The sequence below is a fragment of the Somniosus microcephalus genome, chromosome 25, assembly GCF_052327205.1.
Source record: "Somniosus microcephalus isolate GS21.2 chromosome 25, FLI_Smic_1.0, whole genome shotgun sequence".
NCBI lineage: Eukaryota > Metazoa > Chordata > Chondrichthyes > Squaliformes > Somniosidae > Somniosus > Somniosus microcephalus.
The window spans coordinates 36,479,137-36,501,208 of NC_141011.1; the positions used below are offsets into that span (position 1 = coordinate 36,479,137).

The window sequence follows — 22,072 nt, forward strand, 5'->3', positions numbered from 1 at the left end:
TGCTGAACCTTTGGCTTGATGTTTTTTTCTCTGATTATGCCTGTGATAAAAATGATAACTTCCGGGAAGTTATGTCATCACTTCCTGTGAACTATGAACTATGAACTGTGTACATACCTCACTTCCTGTCATATGTCACTTCCTGTTGGACTGGTATAAATACTGGTCTGTTCAGTATTGTCAGAGGCTTCTACCAGAGGCATGGTAAAGACCTCTCGTGTATATAGTGTGTTTATAAGTTACTTAAAGCTTACTTTAAAGTTACTTGATGGTAAGTCTCCTTTTTCTTACATCAATTTAAGTAACTTAGTATTTACACTGACAAATACTAGACCTTCAGACAAACTCGGAAGTTAAGGATCCAGGGAACCACCCATCATGGAGAAAATCCTTAGACCTATTCGTCTGGACTTTGACCCGAATACACCAGCAGCTGGCAGGGTATGGAAGCATTGGTATCGTACTTTTGAGAATTTTCTGGATGAATGTAAAGCGGATGCTCCTGCTAAATTGAAGATACTTGTCAATTATGTGACCCCAAAAGTGTTCGAATATGTTGATGACTGGGATAATTACGATGAGGTGATTCGGGCACTTAAGAAACTGTATGCGAAGACCCCAAATGAGGTCTATGCTAGACATCTACTGGCCATAGCCCGACAAGGGCCAGGGGAGTCAATTGACGAATTCCTGCAAGAACTTCGCAGGCTCAGCGTAGATTGTAACTTTCAGGCAGCCTCAGCTGAGCTGTACCGCCAAGAAATGATTCGTGATGCTTTCATCTGCGGGATTGCCTCTCCATTTGTACGCCAGCGTCTACTAGAAAGTAAAACACTTGAGCTACAAAAAGCTTTTGACCTAGCTTGTTCACTGGATTTGGCAAAGAGAAATGCAGACCTCTATCAGCTGCCCAGATCTCGATCTGCTGCTGTAGCTGCAACCAGACAATTCAAGCGGTCTCCGGTGAACCCTATCATGGGGGAATCTAATTCTGATAATTCTGATGAAGAGGAGGACGACCCCACTTTAGCAGCCTCTTGGCAATCTAGGAAGGAATGCTTCTTTTGTGGAGATGCTTTTCACCCTAGGAAAACCTGCCCTGCTCGCAATGCAATCTGCAGTTATTGCGGGAAAAAAGGACACTTTGCTAAAGTTTGCCTATCAAGGGCCTCTACGAGGGCCAATCCAGCTAAGGCCTACCGAACTGCCCCAATTAGGGCCTATCAAGATGCTCCAGCTAGGACCTATCAAGCTTCCTCTCGAGCTCGCTCCCGAAGAAGCACACCGAGAGTTTTAGCCACTCTCTGTGCAACGACACCAATTACAGCTGCTTGCCCACAGAACCTGTCTCATGCAGCCACAAAAATTTCAATTAAAGGGCATACCTTAGATGCCTTAATTGACTCAGGAAGTACTGATAGTTTCATTAAGGAACAGATTGTTGCGAAATTGAAACTACATGTCTTCCCATCGGACCAGGCAATTGCGATGGCCCAGTCATCACTTAATACCAGAATCTCCGGCTTTTGTGTTGTTGATATGACACTTCATGGTCGTATGTATCCCTCCACCCGACTTTCGGTGCTCAAGGACTTCTGTAGTGATCTCCTCTTAGGGCTGGACTTCCAAAAACAGCATAAGAAACTCACCATTGAGTTTGGTGGATCCAAACCCGGACTTACTATTTCTAATATACCGTCTAAATTACCATTTTGTGCATTATCAGCAGCTTCACTTGATGAACCCTCATTATTTGCCAGTATTCCGCCTCAATGCCAACCGATAATAACGAAATCGCGGCGCTTTAATCAGGAAGACCAATCTTTTATTGCGGCTGAAATCTCTCGACTTCTAGCAGAGGATATCATTGAACCATGTTCGTCGCCCTGGCGGGCTCAAGTCGTCATTGTCAAGAACCCTCTAAAACCTCACAAACAGCGACTATGCATCGATTATTCGCAAACCATCAATCAATATACCGACTTGGACGCCTACCCATTGCCACGCATTGATGATATGGTTAATAAACTGGCCGAATACAAAGTGTTCTCAACTTACGATTTAAAAAGTGCCTATCATCAGTTACCCTTGAAGGTCTCAGATAAGCAGTACACAGCCTTTGAGGCTAATGGACGGCTGTACCAATTTCGTCGCCTCCCATTCGGGGTTACTAATGGAGTGGCTGTCTTTCAACGGGCAATGGATGGCCTGGTTAAGCAGGAAAACCTAAGGGACACTTTTCCCTATCTTGATAACATTACCATTGCAGGTCACGATCAACAGGAACACGACTCCAACCTCCAAAAATTTCGGGATGCCCTCCATCGCCGTAATTTGACCCTGAATGAATCCAAATCTGTTGAGTCGCAACTGACCATCAACATCCTTGGCTACTGCGTAGGCAATGGTATCATTAAGCCAGACCCAGAAAGACTTCGCCCGCTCCAAGAGCTCCCGTCACCTAAGAATCCGGCTTCTTTACGTCGGGCTCTCGGTCTGTTTGCATACTACGCTAAATGGATTCCTCATTTTTCGGACAAAATCCAACCCTTGCTGCATGCTAGGTCATTTCCACTGGGAACAGCGGCTGTTGCAGCCTTTAACCTTCTCAAAAAACAGTTGGAGAAAGCGGCTCTTCACTCCATTGATGAGAATCTCCCTTTCGTGGTTGAATGTGATGCCTCGGAGGTGGCGATCTCGGCTACTCTGAATCAGGAAGGTCGTCCTGTAGCATTTATGTCCAGGACCTTACAAGGTGCCGAGCTACATTATCCTCCGGTTGAGAAAGAAGCCACAGCCATCATAGAGGCAGTACGGAAGTGGAACCATTTTCTAGCTCGCCAGCACTTTACATTGATCACGGACCAACGATCAGTCGCCTTCATGCTCGATAATCGAAAACGAACCAAAATTAAGAATAATAAAATACAACTTTGGAGGATGGAACTGGCCTCTTTTGGTTATACCATTCTCTATCGGCCTGGCAAGGAGAATGTGGCCCCGGACACCCTCACACGGGCATTCTGCTCCACTATGTCATCCTCCACTCTCATGGATGTCCACAATGGTTTGTGTCATCCTGGTGTTACGCGCATGCTACATTTCGTACGATCACGGAATCTCCCTTTTTCCACTGGAGATGTAAAGAAAATATGCTCAGAATGCCGGCTTTGTGCGGAATTAAAACCTCAGTTCTTCCGCCCCTCAGATGGTATACTCATACATGCAACCCAACCGATGCAACGACTTAGCATCGATTTTAAGGGACCAGTGCCCTCTTCAACTCGGAACACATATTTGCTCACCATGATCGACGAATATTCACGTTTTCCGTTTGCCTTCCCCTGCTCCAGTATGCTGGCGTCCACAGTAATCTGCTGCCTTGAGCAGGTATTTTCTCTCTGTGGCATGCCGGCTTATATTCACTCAGATCGGGGTCCATCCTTTATGTCAAGGGAACTCAAGGACTACCTCTCAGAACGGGGAATTGCTACAAGCAAAACAACACCATACCATCCCATCGGAAATGGGCAGGTAGAGAGGTATAACGGTATCATCTGGAATTCTGTACGTCTCGCTTTAAGATCTCGGGGCCTACCAGACCAGCAATGGGAAACAGTGCTTCCGGATGCATTGCACTCTATACGGTCCCTGCTTTCTACAGCCACAAATACTACACCTCATGAGCGGTTCTTTGGATTCCAGCGTCGCTCATCTCATGGGACATCACTCCCGTCATGGCTAACTACTCCTGGACCTGTATTACTCCGAAGATACGTTCGGACGTCTAAAAATGACCCTCTTGTAGACGAGGTCGAACTAACCGATGCCAACCCCACCTATGCAAACATACGATATTCCGACGGCCGAGAATCTACCGTATCATTACGGGATCTGGCTCCCTGCCCACCAGGACCTAGTGGGACATCGGGTGATGGCATTTCACCAGGAAACTCTTGGGACCTATCGGGTACCCCTCTCCAGGATCCTGATCGGACACCAACTAGCTTGGTGCCGGTAGAACCCCGTGCTCAAGGTTGCGACCCTCCCAGTACCGCGCATGAAAGTACTGATCCGCCACAGACCAGCTCTGCACCTCCCTCTGAACAGAGGCAGTCCGACTTTGAACCTATTGGGGCTCGTACTCGAAGCCATGATCTCCCCGACCCTTCACAGGGCAATCCAGGCCACACAGACTCTGACCAATGGCCAACCGCATGTAAGCGGACCAGCGACCCTCTACGACGGGAATCCAAACGGGTGCGACTCTTCCTTGTTCGGCGGCTGCGGACCAAAAGGTAGACCACAGCCTCCTAATCCTGCAGGAGGGTAGAATGTGATAAAAATGATAACTTCCGGGAAGTTATGTCATCACTTCCTGTGAACTATGAACTATGAACTGTGTACATACCTCACTTCCTGTCATATGTCACTTCCTGTTGGACTGGTATAAATACTGGTCTGTTCAGTATTGTAAGAGGCTTCTACCAGAGGCATGGTAAAGACCTCTCGTGTATATAGTGTGTTTATAAGTTACTTAAAGCTTACTTTAAAGTTACTTGATGGTAAGTCTCCTTTTTCTTACATCAATGCCTGTGAATTATCTTGGGATGTTTTTCTACATAAAAGCTGGTATATAAATGGAAGTTGTTGAGAGGCAAATGTAAACTGTAATCTTGTCAGATACTTCAGAGCTGTGCTAGAAGTATTCTTGAACTGCAGGTTTTTATTAGATTACTATGTCATTTTGTAACAGTAGTAGTTTATAGATAAGCGCATTTGTTTAAGTGGCAAGGGATGTTTTTTGTATTTGAGGTAAGTAAACTGTCCGGTTCTGTTAAGTGCAAAGTTTCATGGAAATTACAGCATAGAAGGAGACCATGTGATCCACTGTGCTTATACTGGTAAATAGCTGTCAAACTGGAACAATCTACTCTAATTCTGTTGGAAGTTGGGAGTGCTCAGTCTAGGAGCCAGGTGGACTTGATTCAGTTGTGTGGAATTTGAAAAGGCAAAGAAATGAAACAAAATTAAAGGATAATGTAGAAGATTGGGCATAAAATGCAGTGCTGTATTGTTGGAGTACAGATTTCCTCTAGAAAGAAATGTCATTTTCAGTTTTGAATGCTGCATTGTTAATACAGAATGCAGTAGTGATGCATTATTCCTACTGCAGTGTGATGCACACACCTCTTGTATTGGCTGATTTAGACTAAAACTGCTGACATTGGGTGATTGCTTTCCATTTCCCTTTTGCTTTTGCTGCGTTCCTACCAATTGAGGGGCATCAACTCTTTATGGTGGTGATCAGCAAGGGATAGCAATTTTGTGTTTTTTTCTCGAGATTTCTTTGTAAAATATTGGAATGCTTTCTCATTTAACGTACAAAGTGGAACAAATTATATTTGTAACTAAATATTGTGTGATCCAACGTAATTCAGTTAAAACAGACTGCAAAATTTGTTCAACATTAAAAATAGAAACATTGAAATTGCCCTTGACAGACCAACAATATGTATCTGTTCGATGGGTAGCTAATGGGAATTTATTAAAATAACTACATTTTTAACTTTTTATTCACACTTTGGTGTAATCTGTGTTTTGTGTGCGTGTATAAAATATCTCTCTATAGATAGTATGTAATGCAGACTTTGTTAATGTTAGCAAAAATGTGATATGTTGTGAATGTTGCATGACTGCATCTTATCTCACAGCAATCTGGGGTCGCATTTCTCTTATGTCAGGCCATCCTTTGATTATTATCATTCTCAACAATTACAAATTGTTTTCTCCAGTAGCTTGGTCATTCCATCCTCAGATAGGTCAATATTGCAACATATTAATAGTTTGATATCTTTTTCTGTTTTCAAGTGTGCATTAATTGACATGGCTTTTTTGTTGTCCCCATTTCTGGTCATATGAATTAAATATCCTCTGTTTTCCTTTCATTACTACCATCATTGAAGAGTTGGTCAGGATATTGACTAGTGCAAGAACTTTCCTCAACAAGCACATTTGTATGCTTGATAAGATCTTATACAACTAGAGGTAGTTTCCTGACTCCCAACTGTGTAGGTGGAAACTTGGAATTAACTTGAATGTGCAAAGTACCTTTTAACTTCTCTCCTTTTGAAAATGTCCTCGTGTTTGCAGCACTGATTTTGGGAAAGCAGCGATAAACTGGCGACTCATTTACATTTCTACCTGGGGCCAATCGCCATCAGTTGCCGGACAAAAATAAATCTGGCTTTGCTTAAAATTTAGATTTTGTAGATTAAGCAAATACATGTCTGAATGATGTTCTTACTTTCACAATTTGTGAGAAAATAGCTTTCGAAAATCACTTAATATGCTGTCAGTTGTCCAATAATAAGTTAATTAATGGAGTAGGTGAAGTTCATGAAAAGTGAGCCTCTATTGCCATCAAAACAAAGTAAACTAGGCAGTTTATAATGCAGCCGATAGCAAGAGAACAGTGCATTTGCCATCAGCTCCAGTTTTATGGCATAAAAGTGACTCCTTCCACTTTGCCCGAAAGTGTCTTAACCCTGGCCACTTCATTCCTGCAGCAATGTGACATTTGCATTTCCCACACCAGCCCTCTTTCTTACTTTATATAAACAAAATAGCTAATCTCTTTCCAGTTTATGCTGAATTATGGTTGTTTTTATGCCATGGACCTGAGTTTATAAGGAAGTAAATTTAGACTCAAACTCATTTCACTACAGACAGCTGAGAGCAGGATTTATTCCATCAATCATGGCTGAATTGAAAGTTGTTCGTTTTTGAAAAATTCTTGCATTTTATTCTCTGCTGGTTTATTATTTGGGTATTAAATGTGATGACATTGGAAAATCATTGAAAGAGAAAACCATTTGTGTTTTCATTGTAATACTAATGTTACAGTTCCAAACTTAGTATAATTATTTTGTAAAGCATCATATATTTGTTGTGTTCTGTTTTTATGTCTCGTTATCCTTTGGAGTTGTAGTTATTTAAAACCTATAATTTTTGATGGTCACGTTTCACTTCCTTTGGGAAATTTTAACAGAACAAAGTACACCTTTATTTTATTTTTTAAAAAGGCAAATGCTTCAAATTTAAATTCTGTAGATTGAGTTAATACATGTCTGAGCTGTATCTTTACTGTCATTGTTTCTGAGAAAATAGCTGTAGGAAATTACTTACAGTGCTCTCAGCTGTCCAATAATAAATTCACTAATGGAGCCGGTGATCCAGCCAAGTAGGGTTGCTGCTTTGAATTAAATAAAGCGTGTTGTATTGATGTCTTGCTTAAAATGCTTTTGTTGCTGAGGCGCTGGGAGAGTAGTGAAGTAAATAGTCTAAATTCTACTTTCCTGGTTTTGCTGCTGGTCCCTTTGAAGGGCTAATTGGAAGGAGTCCTGCATTCTCTGCTGCCTCCGGTGGCTGCGGTTGAGAATCAAATGCTGTTGCAGAGTTCTTTTATCTTGGTAGTAGACGCAGACTTGAACGGATATGGTGGACAACTGGATTAGCCATTCACCGCCAGATCTGGCTGGACCACCTAAAGCATTATCAGGTCCTGCTCTCGTCTGCCAAAATTACTCACTATTCCTGAATTATTCTGGAAGCAAAGATTAAACCCCTGGCTCCTATTCTCTACTGCTAACCGTCTTCTTAAACCCCTCTCCCCTGTCTTCTCCACCCTCGCCTCTGACGACAAGTGTGAGGAGCTCATGGACCTCTGTCTCTAAGATTGAGACCATCTGTTCAGCTGCCTCTGCCACTTCCCTTCCTTCTCCTAGCCCACCGGGCCAAACTTCCTCTAAGGTTCCCCCCTGCCCTAGCCCTGAACTCACATCTTTCTCCAGTTTCTCTCCGATCTCCCCTCATGACCTCTCCGCGCTTATCTTGTCCATGAGACCCACTTCCTGCTCCCTCGACCCTATTCCCACCAAATTGCTGACCACCCAACTTCCTTTTCTGGCTCTCATGTTAGCTGACATTGTTAATGGTTCTCTCTCCTCAAACCTGCCGTCGTCACCCTTGACCCCTCCGTCCTTGCAAACTACCGCCTCATCTCCAACCTCCCTTTCCTCTCCAAAGTCCTTGACTGTGATGTCGCCTCCCAAATCCGTGCCTCTTTCCCGCAATTCCATGTTTGAATCCCTCCAATCAGGTTTCCGCCCTTGCCACAGTACCGAAATGGCTCTCATCAAAGTCACAAATGACATCCTTTGTGACTGTGACAAAGGTAAACTATCCCTCCTCGTCCTACTTGACTTGTCTGTAGCCTTTGACACGGTTGACCACTCCATCCTTCTCCAACGCCTCTCCACCGTCGTCCAGCTGGGTTGGACTGCACTCGCTTGGTTCCATTCTTATCTATCTAATCGTAGCCAGAGAATCACGTGCAATGGCTTCTCTTTCTGCTCCCGCATCGCTACCTCTGGTGTCCCCCTCCTATTTCTCATCTACATGTTGCCCCTTGGTGACATCATCCGAAAACACAGCGTCAATTTCCACATGTGTACACTGACGACACCCAGCTCTACGTCACTACCACTTCTCTCGACCCCTCCACGGTCTCTAAATTCTGACATCCAGTTCTGGATGAGCAGAAATTTTCTCCAATTAAATATTGGGAAGACCGAAGCCATTGTTTTCGGGCCCCGCCACAAACTCTGTTCCTTAGCGACTGACTCCATCCCTCTCCCTAACATCTGTCTGAGGCTGAACCACACTGTTTGCAACTTTCTTGGTTTTGCTGCTGGTCCCTTTGAAGGGTTAATGGGAAGGTGTCCTGCATTCTCTGCTGCCTCCGGTGGCTACGGTTGAGAATCAAAAGCTCTTTTATCTTGGTAGTAGACGCAGACCTGAACGGCTATCGTGGACAACTGAAATGAGCTTCCGACCACACATCCACAGCAGAACTAAGACTGCCTATTTCCACCTCCGTGACATCGCCCGTCTCCGCCCTTGCCTCAGCACATCCCCTGCTGAAACCCTCATCCATACTTTTGTTACCTCTAGACTTGACTATTCCAACACACTCCTGGTTGGCCTCCCACATTCTACCCTACGTAAACTTGAGGTGATCCAAAACTCGGCTGCCTGTGTCCTCACTCGCACCAAGTCCCGTTCACTCCTGTGCTCGCTGACCTACATTGGCTCCCGGTTATGCAACGCCTCTTTTTTGTTTTTTAATACTCCTGTGAAGCGCCGTGGGATGTTTTACTATGTTAAGGGTGCTATATAAATACAAGTTGTTATTGTAGTGCGCTGTTGCTGGTGGGAGTACCATGCACCAGCTGCTAACAGGGCATTATTGACTTAAATGTATCCTGAGTTGCCTTTCTGATCGGAACTAGAGACGCCACTCTAGCTGAGGACCACCAAAAAAGACTTTTGGCCCGTAACACTTTATTTAAGCATAGATGCTGTTCTTTGGCATAAACAGTAATAAAGAGGGCTGAACTCAGTGACAAGTATGAGTTTTGACTGCAGTTTTTGTCCCACATACCATTATCTCATTGGGGGTATCTGCCTACCATATAGCAAATAGCACTAATTTGACACCTCAATATTTATCTTGTGTATTTGGCCAGTGAAAAATGTGGCCAAACTGCATTGTTATGCACAATATGTCACATCTTATAATTTTTCTTGTGTTGTAGTAGCTGCATTAATAATGCACACCTACGTGCTGTCAAATTTTTTAATGAGCTATTGCCTGAAAGGTGACTTCTAATGCCTCTGTCTCTGGTTTTGTGTTGCTGCAGGCTTGGCAAGTGACAGTGTGAGAAGATAGCGGGCTGTTGACTGAAGCTGCTGACCTGATGTATCCGGAATCAACCACAGACTCTCCAGCTCGACTTTCCCTAAGACAGACAGGCTCTCCGGGCATGATTTACAGGTGAGGCACAGGCTCTGAGCATGATTTACAGGTGAGGCACAGGCTCTCTGAGCATGATTTACAGGTGAGGCACAGTTTCTCTGAGCATGATTTACAGGTGAGGCACAGGCTCTCTGAGCATGATTTACAGGTGAGGCACAGGCTCTCTGAGCATGATTTACAGGTGAGGCACAGGCTCTCTGGGCATGATTTACAGGTGAGGAACAGGCTCTCTGGGCATGATTTACAGGTGAGGCACAGGCTCTCTGAGCATGATTTACAGGTGAGGCACAGGCTCTCTGGGCATGATTTACAGGTGAGGCACAGGCTCTCTGAGCATGATTTACAGGTGAGGCACAGGCTCTCTGAGCATGATTTACAAGTGAGGCACAGGCTCTCTGGGCATGATTTACAAATGAGGCACAGGGTCTCCAGGCATGATTTACAGGTGAGGAACAGGCTCTCTGGGCATGATTTACAGGTGAGGCACAGGCTCTCTGGGCATGATTTACAGGTGAGGCACAGGCTCTCTGAGCATGATTTACAGGTGAGGCACAGGCTCTCTGAGCATGATTTACAGGTGAGGCACAGGCTCTCTGAGCATGATTTACAGGTGAGGCACAGGCTCTCTGAGCATGATTTACAGGTGAGGCACAGGCTCTCTGAGCTGAGGCACAGGCTCTCTGAGCATGATTTACTGGTGAGGAACAGGTTCTCTGGGCATGATTTACTGGTGAGGAACAGGTTCTCTGGGCATGATTTACTGGTGAGGAACAGGCTCTCTGGGCATGATTTACAGGTGAGGAACAGGCTCTCTGGGCATGATTTACAGGTGAGGCACAGGCTCTCTGAGCTGAGGCACAGGCTCTCTGAGCATGATTTACTGGTGAGGAACAGGTTCTCTGGGCATGATTTACTGGTGAGGAACAGGTTCTCTGGGCATGATTTACTGGTGAGGAACAGGCTCTCTGGGCATGATTTACTGGTGAGGAACAGGCTCTCTGGGCATGATTTACAAATGAGGCACAGGGTCTCCAGGCATGATTTACAGGTGAGGAACAGGCTCTCTGGGCATGATTTACAGGTGAGGCACAGGCTCTCTGGGCATGATTTACAGGTGAGGAACAGGCTCTCTAGGCATGATTTACAGGTGAGGCACAGGCTCTCTGAGCTGAGGCACAGGCTCTCTGAGCATGATTTACAAGTGAGGAACAGGCTCTCTGGGCATGATTTACAGGTGAGGCACAGGCTCTCTAGGCATGATTTACAGGTGAGGAACAGGCTCTCTGGGCATGATTTACAGGTGAGGAACAGGCTCTCTAGGCATGATTTACAGGTGAGGCACAGGCTCTCTAGGCATGATTTACAGGTGAGGCACAGGCTCTCTGGGCATGATTTACAGGTGAGGCACAGGATCTCTGCGAATGGTTTACAGGTGAGGAACAGGCTCTCTGGGCATGATTTACAGGTGAGGCACAGGATCTCTGCGAATGGTTTACAAATGCTCTTTGAGTATGATTTACAGGTGAGGCATTTGCGCGTATATACTGCCTTTAATGTAGAAAAAACATCACAAGGCTCTTCACAGAGGCATAAGGAAAAAATGACGCTGCACCAAAGGAGAAGATTTTAGGATGGGGGTGACCAAAAGCTTGGTAAAATATCTTAAAAGGAGGGGGAAAGGCAGAAGGGTTTAAGGAAGGAATTCCAGAGCATGGAGCCTTGGTGGCTGAAGGCATACTGCCAAATGATAGGGCAATAGTGTGGCTTAGTGGTAGCATTCTCCTCTTTGTGTTAGAAGATAATTGGTTCAAGCTCTTCTCCAGACAATTGAGTATGTAATCTAGTTTGACACTTCAGTGCTGTACTGAAAGACGGCACTTCTGATGGTGCAGCACTCCATCAGTAATGCAATGAAGTGTCAGACTTTATTATATGATCAAGTCTCTGGAGCAGGGCTTAAACACATGACCTATCAAGGGAGGTGGATGGAGTTAAGATACAGATCAGCCATGATCTTGTTGAATGGTGGAACAAGCTTGAGCTGCTGAATGGCCTACTTTTGTTCCTATGTTCCTTCTGACTCAGACAAGAGTGCTACCACTGAACCAAGGCTAACAGCTAATGCAAAAGACTGTAGGAGGCCATTAAAACAGTGATGGGCAAGCTTGTGAATGAGAGTGAGGATTTTGAATTAAATATGTTGGGGAATGGGGAGGCACTAGAGGTTGGCAAGGACAGGTGTGGGACTAAGGATGGGATAGGATGCTGGTGGCAACGTTATGGATGAGTTGGAATTTATTTAGCGTGGAGCTCAAGAGGTTGGCAAGAAGAGCGTGAGAAATCAATCCTTGATGGGGTGAAGGTGTGGATTGGGGTTGTCTTACTGTTGACTTTCCATATAAATCTGGATTTCTTTTCAGTGTGTATCGCTCGATTGGTGCCAATTTGCTGTTCTCATGCAGTGCATCTTGTAATCATTAAGTGTTGATCTAGGAACATAGGAATTGGAGTCGGCCATTCAGCCCCTTGAGCCTGTTCCGCCATTCAATGAGATCATGGCTAATCTGCGACCTAACTCCATATACCCACCATTGGCACATAACCCTTAATACCTTTGGTTAACAGAAAGCTACCAATCTCAGATTTAAAATGAACAATTGATCTAGCATCAGTTGCCGTTTGCGAAAGAGTTCCAAACTTCTACCACACTTTGTGTGTAGAAGTGTTTCCTAATTTCACTCCTAAAAGGTCTGGCTCTAGCTTTTAGACAATGCCCCCTAGTTCTAGAATACCCAACCAGTGGAAATAGTTTCTCTCTTATTTACCCCATCAGTTCCCCTTAATATCTTGAAAACTTTGATCAGATCACCCCTTAACCTTCTCAATTCTAGGGAATACAACCCTATTTTGTGTAATCTCTTCTTGTAACTTAACCCTTGAAGTCCGGGTATCATTCTGGTAAACCTACGCTGCCCTCCCTCCAAGGCCAATATATCCTTCCTAAGGTGTGGTGCCCAGAACTGCTCACAGTACTCCAGGTATGGTCTAACTAGGGTTTTGTATAGCTGCAGCATAACTTCTACCCCCTTGTCATAGAGTCATAATGGCACAGAAGGAGGCCATTCGGCCCATCGAGTCTGCGCCAGCTCTCTGTAGAGCAATCCAGTCAGTCCCATTCCCCCGCTCTATCCCCGTAGCCCTGCAAGTTTATTTCCCTCAAGTGCCTATCCAGTCGCCCCTTGAAAACATTGAGTGTCTCCGCTTCCACCACTTCCGTCGGCAGCGAATTTCAGGTCATCACCACTCGCTGCGTAAAAAAGTTTTTCCTCACATCTCCCCTGTATCTCTTGCCCAAAACCTTAAATCTGTGTCCCCTAGTCCTCGTACCATCAACTAGTGGGAACAGCCTTTCCCCGTCTAGCCTATCCAAACCCGTCATAATCTTGTACACCTCTATCAAATCACCCCTCAACCTCTACTCTAATGAAAAGAAATCCTGCTTCGCCAACCTGTTCTTGTAGCTAAGATCCCCCATCCCCGCAACCATTCTGATAAATCTCCTCTGCACCCTCTCAAGGGCCTTCACATCCTTCCTAAAGTGTGGTGACCAGAACTGGACGCAATACTCCAGTTGTGACCTAACCAGGACTTTATAAAGGTTCAGCATAACTTCTCTACTTTTGTACTTGATACCTCTATTTATGAAGCCCAAGATCCCATATGCTTTGTTAACCCTCTCTCAATATATCCTGCCACCTTCAGGGACCTATGCACATTAACTCCCAAGTCCCTTTGTCCCTGCACTTGTATTCTAGTCCTCTAGATATAAAGGCCAGCATCCCATTAGCCTTTTTGATTTCTTTTCTGTACCTATTCATGACATTTTAATGTTCTATGTACCTAGACCCCCCCCAAATCTCTTTGGGCCTCCACCGTTTTTAGCCTTTCACCATTTAGAAAGTACCCTGTTTTATCCTTTTTAGGTCCAAAGTGGATGACCTCACATTTGCTTACATTGAAATCCATTTGCCACAGTTTTGCCCATTTACTTAGTCTGTCGATATCGCTTTGTAATTTTATGCTTCCATCTACACTGCCTACAATTCCACCTATCTTTGTGTCGTTGGCAAATTTGGATATATGACTTTCTATGCCATCATCTAAGTCGTTAATAAATACTGTGAATAGTTGAGGCCCCAACACAGATCCAAGCGAGACTCTAACCATCTCCCCTTGACATTCAATGACATTACCATCGCTGAATCCCCCACTATCAACATCCTGGGGGGTTACCATTGATCAGAAACTGAACTGGACCAGCCATATAAATACTGTGGCTACAAGAGCAGGCCAGAGGCTGGGAATTCTGCGGCGAGTGTCTCACCTCCTGACTCCCCAAAGCCTTTCCACCATCTACAAGGCACAAGTCAGGAGTGTGATGGAATATTCTCCACTTGCCTGGATGAGTGCAGCTCCAACAACACTCAAGAAGCTCGACACCATTCAGGATAAAGCAGCCCGCTTGATTGGCACTCCATCCACCACCTTCAACATTCACTCCCTCCACCACCGGCGCACTGTGGCTGCAGTGTGTACCATCTACAAGATGCACTGCAGCAACTCGCCAAAGCTCCTTCAACAGCACCTTCCAAACCTGCGACCTCTACCACTTAGAAGGACAAGGGCAGCAGACGCATGGGAACATCACCACCTACAAGTTCCCCTCCAAGCCACACACCATCCTGACTTGGACCTGTATCGCCGTTCCTTCACTGTCGCTGGGCCAAAACCCTGGAACTCCCTTCCTAACAGCATTGTGGGTGTACCTACACCATATGGACTGCAGCGGTTCAAGAAGGCGGCTCACCACCATCTTCTCAAGGGCAATTAGGGATGGGCACTAAATGCAGGCCTAGCCAGTGATGCCCACATCCCATCAATGAATTAAAAAAAAAAAACACCACTAGTCACCTCCTGCCAATTTGAGTACCTACCCATTATCCCTACTCTGTCTCCTGCCGCTCAACCAATTTCCTAACCAGGTCAATAATTTGCCCTCAATTCTGTGGGCTACTACCTTAGATAACAGTCTCTTATGTGGGACTTTATCAAATGCCTTCTGGAAGTCCATATAAATAACATGCATAGAGATTCCCCTGTCCACTACTTTAGTCACCTCTTCAAAAAATTATATCAGGTTTGTCAGGCTTGACCTGCCTTTCACAAATCCATGCTGGCTCTCTCTGATCAACTGAAAATTTTCAAGGTGTTCAGCCACCCTATCCTACACTAGCAATTTCCCGACAACAGATGTTAGGCTAACTGGTCTATAATTCCCTGGCTTCTCCCCCCCTCACCATTTTTAAATAGCGGAGTAACATGCGCAGTTTTCCAATCTAAAGGAGCGGTTCCTGAATCTAGAGAACTTTGGAAGATTATAGTTGGGGCATCTGCAATGTGCTCACCTCCTTCCTTTAAAACCCTGGGATGGAAACCATCTGGCTCTGGGGATTTGTCACTCTTTAGTGCCATTATTTTCTTCATTACTGTTATTTTACTTACATTAATTTTACTGAATTCCTGCCCCTGATTTAGTTTCCTTGGGATTTCTGGCATGCTATCCTTGTCCTCTACTCTAAATACTGAAGCAAAGTAATTATTCAGCATGTCTGCCATTTCCTTATTATCATTGCTAATATCACCGCTTTCAGTTTTTAAGGGGCCAACATTGCTCCTGACAATCCTCTTTTTCCTAATATAATTGAAAAAAAAATTTGTGTTGATTTTGATATCCCTTGCAAGTTTCCTTTCATATTCCCTTTATAAGGAAATAGGAGTAGGCCATTTGGCCCTTCGAGCCTGCTCCGCCATTCAGTAAGATCATGGCTGATCGTCTACCTCATCTCCACTATTCTGAACTATCCCCATATCCCTTGATTCCCTTAATATTCAAAAATCTATCGATCTCTGTCTTGAATAACGACTAAGCCTTCACAGCCCTCTGGGGTAGAGAATTCCAAAGATTCACCACCCTTTGAGTGAAGACATTTCTCCTCATCTCAGTCCTAAATGAGACTGTGACCCCGGGTTCTAGACTCCCCAGCCAGGGGAAACATTCTCCCTGCATCTATCCTGTCAAGCCCTGTAAGAATTTTGTATGTTTCAATGAGATCACCTCTCATTCTTCTATACTCTAGAGAATATAGGCCTAGTCTACTCAATCTCTCCTCATAGGACAATCCCCCCATCCCAGGAATCAGTCTGGTGAACCTTCGTTGCACTCCCTCTATGGCAAGTATATCCTTCCTTGGGTAAGGAGACCAAAACTGTACACAATACTCCAGGTGTGGTCTCACCAGGGCCCTATATAATTGCAGTAAGACGTCTTTACTCTTATACTCAAATCCTCTTGTAATAAAGGCCAACATACCATTTGCTTTCCTAATTGCTTGCTGTACCTGCATGTTAACTTTCAGTGATTCGTGTACAAGGACACCCAGGTCCCTCTGAACACCCAACATTTCCCAATCTTTCACCATTTAAAAAATACTCTGCTTTTCTATTTTTCCTACCAAAGTGGATAACTTCACATTTCTCCACATTATATTCCATTTGCCATGTTCTTGGCCACTCACTTAGCCTGTCTATATCCCCTTGAAGCCTCCTTGCATCCTCCTCACAACTTACATTCCCACCCAGCTTTGTATCATCAGCAAACTTGGATATATTACATTTGGTCCCCTCATCCAAATCATTGATGTAGATTGTGAATAGCTGAGGCCCAAGCACTGATCCTTGCGGTACCCCACTAGTTACAGCCTGCCAACCTGAAAATGACCTGTTTAATTCCTACTGTTTTCTGTCAGTTAACCAATCCTCAATCCATGCTAGTATATTACCCCCAATCCCATGAGCCCTAATTTTGTTTAATAAGCTCTTGTGTGGCACCTTATCGAATGCCTTCTGAAAATCCAAATACACCACATCCACTGGTTCCCCCTTATCTATTCTGCTAGTTGTGGTAAACCACTTTTATCGTTCACTATCGTTACACTATGGTTATCACTGTTTATATCGTTACACTATGGTTATCACTGTTTACACTGTTGTATCACTACACAAGGTCACCTCTTGCCACGCTGTTATACCTGGGCTGACCACAGCTGACTCCGCCCATGGCTCCGCCTGCTTGCCCAGGTATAAAGGTGGTCGACTGGCTGGTATTCCTCCTTGTTGGATCCGATCACCCACGAGGGTGGGCTCTGTTATTTAGCCAATAAAAACCTATAGTTACTAACTTAACTCGTTGCTTTTCATGAACTGAATTGATAGGTATATCAATTTTATTGGCTAAATTTTGAAATGTCTACAATGGAGCAGCCAAACGACCAGTCAGACGTACAGCCTCAGCCAAACGGCCATCTACAACAGCCCCAGCAGCCAGCCTGGCTACGAGCCCTCCGGCCGCCGTACCTGGATCTAAACCCACAGGCTGCGAATTCAGCCCTCGACTTCGAACACTGGCTGAGCTGCTTCGAAGCCTACCTGGGAGAATCCGGCGTGCCTCCGGCATCCAAACTAAGAGTTCTGACCGCTCAGGTGAGCCTTAAAGTATTTGCACTCATCCGGGACATTGCCACATACGAGGACGCCCTCAACCTGCTAAAAGAACAGTATCGGAGCCCTGTAAACTCAGTGTACGCCAGGCATCTCCTAAGATCCCGCTCGCAACAGCCAGGAGAGTCGGTTGATGATTTCTTACGGGCGCTGCAAATACTCGGCAGGGACTGTGACTTTAAAGCCGTAACAGCTGCAGAACATACAGATGGAAACATCCGAGATGCCTTCGTGAAAGGCCTTCGGTCAGACTACTCACGGCAAAGACTGCTGGAATCAAAGGACCTCGACCTGAAAACAGCTGCTAGCCTCACTCGCTCCTTGGAAGTGGCCCATCGGGACCTCGAGGCGTACTCCAGGTACTGTGCTGCGCGACCCTGGGACTCGGGCCCGACCCCGGCCGCAATACCCCTCGCACCGCCGCCTCTGGGACCTACCACAGCGTTAGTGTCCCGGAACCGATCGGGACCGCCACCTCCGGTACCGGCTGCGACATCGGAGCCCCGCGATCGGGCCGCCGGCTGCTTCTTCTGTGGCCAGGCGAAACACCCGAGGGCGCGCTGCCCTGCAAGAAACGCGACCTGCTCTGACTGCCACAAGAAAGGCCACTTCGCGAAGGCCTGCAGGGGGAAAGCCACAGACGCCAGCAGTGCCTCATGCGAGTTGTGGGGGCGGCCATCTTTCATCAAGGCCACAGATGCCAGTATCCCCTCGTGTGAGTCGTGGGGGCGGCCATCTTTGATCAAGGCCACCGACGCCGGCAGTGCCTCGTGAGTTGTGGGGGCGGCCATCTTCGCCATTTTATTCAACGTCGTGGGCTCCGCCATTTTGTTCACCACACTCGACCGCCACCTTGTCTCCAGACCTGACCACCGCCTCACCCGCAGACTACAGCAGCTCGCTCAGCCATACACTAGCCTCCGTCACACTTGACCAAGCTTGCCCGCATCACCTGTCCAAGTCCATGATGGACATCAAAGTAAACGGCCACGCCACGACCTGCCTGTTCGACAGCGGAAGCACGGAGAGCTTCATCCATCCAGACACGGTGAGCCACTACACTCTCACTGTCCGGCCAACGCGCAACCGGATCTCGATGGCGTCGAGGTCCCATTCTACAGACATCAGCGGCTACTGTGTTGTGACCCTGTCGGTTAGGGGCACGGAGTATAAAAATTTTAAACTTCTCGTCCTGCCCCAGCTCTGCGCTGCCGTCCTACTAGGGCTGGATTTCCAATCCCACCTTCAAAGTGTCACTTTGGCATACGGTGGACCCCTCCCCCCACTCACAGTCTACAACCAGCAGCTTTTAAACCGCCCACCGCGTACCACCTGCGGCCTATCCACCCTCAAGGTCCCGCCCCCCTCCCTGTTCGCTAACCTCACCCGCGACTGTAAACCCGTCGCTACCAAGAGCAGGCGGTACAGCGCCGGGGACAGAGCTCTTATTAGCTCCGAGGTGCAGCGACTCCTGAAGGAGGGCATCATCGAGAGAAGCAACAGCCCCTGGCGTGCCCAGGTCGTAGTCGTTAAGACCGGCGATAAACAACGCCTGGTCATCGACTACAGCCAAACCATAAACCGGTACACCCAGCTGGACGCATACCCCCTTCCCCGCATATCTGATATGGTCAATCAGATTGCACAGTACCGGGTATTCTCTACCATCGACCTTAAGTCGGCCTATCACCAACTCCCTATCCGCCCCGAGGACCGCCAGTATACTGCCTTCGAGGCGAATGGCCGCCTCTACCACTTCCTTAGGGTTCCCTTCGGCGTCACCAACGGGGTTTCGGTCTTCCAAAGGGAGATGGACCGGATGGTCGACCAGAACGGGCTGCATGCCACATTCCCTTATCTAGATAACGTCACCATCTGCGGCCGCGACCGGCAGGACCATGATAGTAATCTGGAGAGATTCCTCCGTACAGCCCAATGGCTAAACCTCACCTACAATAAGGAGAAATGTGTGTTTAACACCCCGCGCCTTGCCATCCTCGGCTGCGTAGTAGAGAACGGAGTCATCGGCCCCGACCCCGAAAGAATGCGCCCCCTCATGGAGCTTCCCCTCCCCCACTGTCCAAAGGCGCTGAAGAGAACCCTGGGGCTCTTCGCCTACTATGCCCAATGGGTGCCCAATTATGCGGACAAAGCCAGACCTCTCATGAAGTCCACCTCCTTCCCCCTGACGGCAGAAGCATGTGCAGCCTTCTCCCTCATAAAGGGAGACATTGCTAAGGCCACAATGCACGCGGTGGATGAGTCTATCCCTTTCCAAGTGGAGAGCGATGCATCCGACTTCGCCCTAGCTGCAACCCTTAACCAGGCGGGGAGACCTGTGGCCTTCTTCTCAAGGACCCTCCAGGGCCCTGAGATCCGACACTCTTCGGTCGAGAAGGAGGCCCAGGCGATCGTGGAGGCAGTACGACGCTGGAGGCATTACCTGGCAGGCAAACGATTTACCCTCCTCACCGACCAGCGCTCGGTCGCTTTTATGTTTAATAACAAGCTGAGGGGCAAAATCAAGAACGACAAGATCTTGAGGTGGAGAATCGAGCTCTCCACCTACGATTATGATATCTTGTACCGGCCTGGTAAACTGAACGAACCCCCAGATGCTCTATCACGAAGTACATGCGCCAACGCGCAAATTGATAGACTGCAGACCCTCCACAACGACCTCTGCCACCCCGGGGTCACCAGACTTTACCACTTCATTAAGGCCCGCAACCTGCCCTACTCCATTGAGGAGGTCAGGACCATGACCAGGAACTGCCAAACCTGTGCCGAATGCAAACCGCATTTCTTTAGGCCGGACAGAGCAAGCCTGATCAAGGCCACCCGCCCCTTCGAGCGCTTGAGCATCGATTTTAAGGGGCCCCTCCCGTCCTCTGACCGTAATGTGTACTTCCTCAACATTATTGATGAGTACTCCCGTTTCCCCTTTGCCTTTCCCTGCCCAGACATGACCAGTACCACGGTCATCAAATGCCTGAACGACCTCTTCGCCTTGTTTGGGTTCCCGAACTATATACATAGCGACCGGGGCTCATCCTTCATGAGCGAGGAACTTCGCCAGTTCCTACTAGCGAGAGGTATTGCTGCAAGCAGGACCACCAGCTACAACCCCCGAGAGAACGGCCAGGTGGAAAGAGAGAACGCGACTGTCTGGAAGGCCGTTCTCTTAGCCTTAAAGTCTAAGGGCCTCCCAACCTCTCGCTGGCAGGAAGTCCTCCCGGCAGCGCTGCATTCCATCCGGTCACTGCTTTGCACTGCCATTAACGCCACCCCCCATGAACGAATGTTTGTTTTCCCCAGGAAGTCGACTACGGGAACATCGCTACCAACATGGCTGATTTCTCCGGGGCCCGTCTTGCTGCGAAAGCACGTGAGGGCCCATAAAACGGACCCCCTGGTCGAGAGGGTGGACCTCCTGCACGCCAACCCCCAGTACGCCTATGTGGCATACCCAGACGGGCGGGAGGACACAGTCTCCTTACGAGACCTCGCACCCTCAGGCACCCCTGAGACACCACCGTTACCCCATCCCCCCCCCCACCCCAAATCCAGCCCAGGTAGACGGCATGCCGGAACACCACGAGCCTTCGCCGACCACGCAGACACCAGCATTAACATCGGATTCTGCACCACCGCCGCCGCTGCTGCGCCGATCAGAAAGGCTTACGAGGCCTCCGGACAGACTGACATACCTGAACTGGTAGTACACTTCACCCCGCCGGACTCAAATTTAAACAAGGTTAATGTGGTAAACCACTTTTATCGTTCACTATCGTTACACTATGGTTATCACTGTTTATATCGTTACACTATGGTTATCACTGTTTACACTGTTGTATCACTACACAAGGTCACCTCTTGCCACGCTGTTATACCTGGGCTGACCACAGCTGACTCCGCCCATGGCTCCGCCTGCTTGCCCAGGTATAAAGGTGGTCGACTGGCTGGTATTCCTCCTTGTTGGATCCGATCACCCACGAGGGTGGGCTCTGTTATTTAGCCAATAAAAACCTATAGTTACTAACTTAACTCGTCGCTTTTCATGAACTGAATTGATAGGTATATCACTAGTTACAACCTCAAAAAACTCTTAACAAATTTGTCAAACACTATGGGCTAAAAATTCAGTTTGGGGCGCCAAGCTCGCCTGGGCGCCGGAATTACCGCTGCGCGCGGAGCCACTTGCGCCATCGGGATATTCAGTTTCTGCGCCCCAAATGGAAGCCGGCCGCTAAACGAGGCTTCCCGCGCCCCGCTTGGGGCGCTGAAACTGAATACCGGCGCGCAAAGTGCCGCAGCGCCACCCGCTGCGGCACGGCACACAGCGATACTGCAGGTCTTCCTCCCACTGTTAAGGGGGAGGTGGCTGCAACAGCGCGATCCCCGCTCGCGAGTGCCGGCAAATGAGCCCGGCACCAAGGAGAAGTGCCGGGCTCTCGGGAAACAGCCGGCAATGCCGCGGGGGGGGGGGGGGTGGTGGTGGTGTAGGAGGCCGGGGACGGAGGTGCGGGCAGGCGGCCGCTGAAAAAGCGGCCGGCCGCACCTCCACCTTAACTC

General features: G+C 47.4%; 1 protein-coding gene across 12 annotated transcripts in view; it reads left to right on the top strand.

Annotated features, from left to right (window-relative positions):
- Nucleotides 1–22,072, top strand: part of kcnab2a (potassium voltage-gated channel subfamily A regulatory beta subunit 2a) — a 372,430-nt gene that overhangs the window by 123,168 nt on the left and 227,190 nt on the right. For 11 of the 12 annotated variants that reach the window (XM_085967213.1, XM_085967209.1, XM_085967207.1 and 8 more), the window contains one exon: nucleotides 9,765–9,898. In XM_085967213.1, the coding sequence (XP_085823339.1) occupies nucleotides 9,822–9,898 (77 nt within the window). In that variant the 5' untranslated portion in view covers nucleotides 9,765–9,821. Of the gene's footprint in view, nucleotides 1–9,764; nucleotides 9,899–22,072 lie in introns of those variants that run through there. The other variant, XM_085967215.1, reaches the window with a different exon arrangement.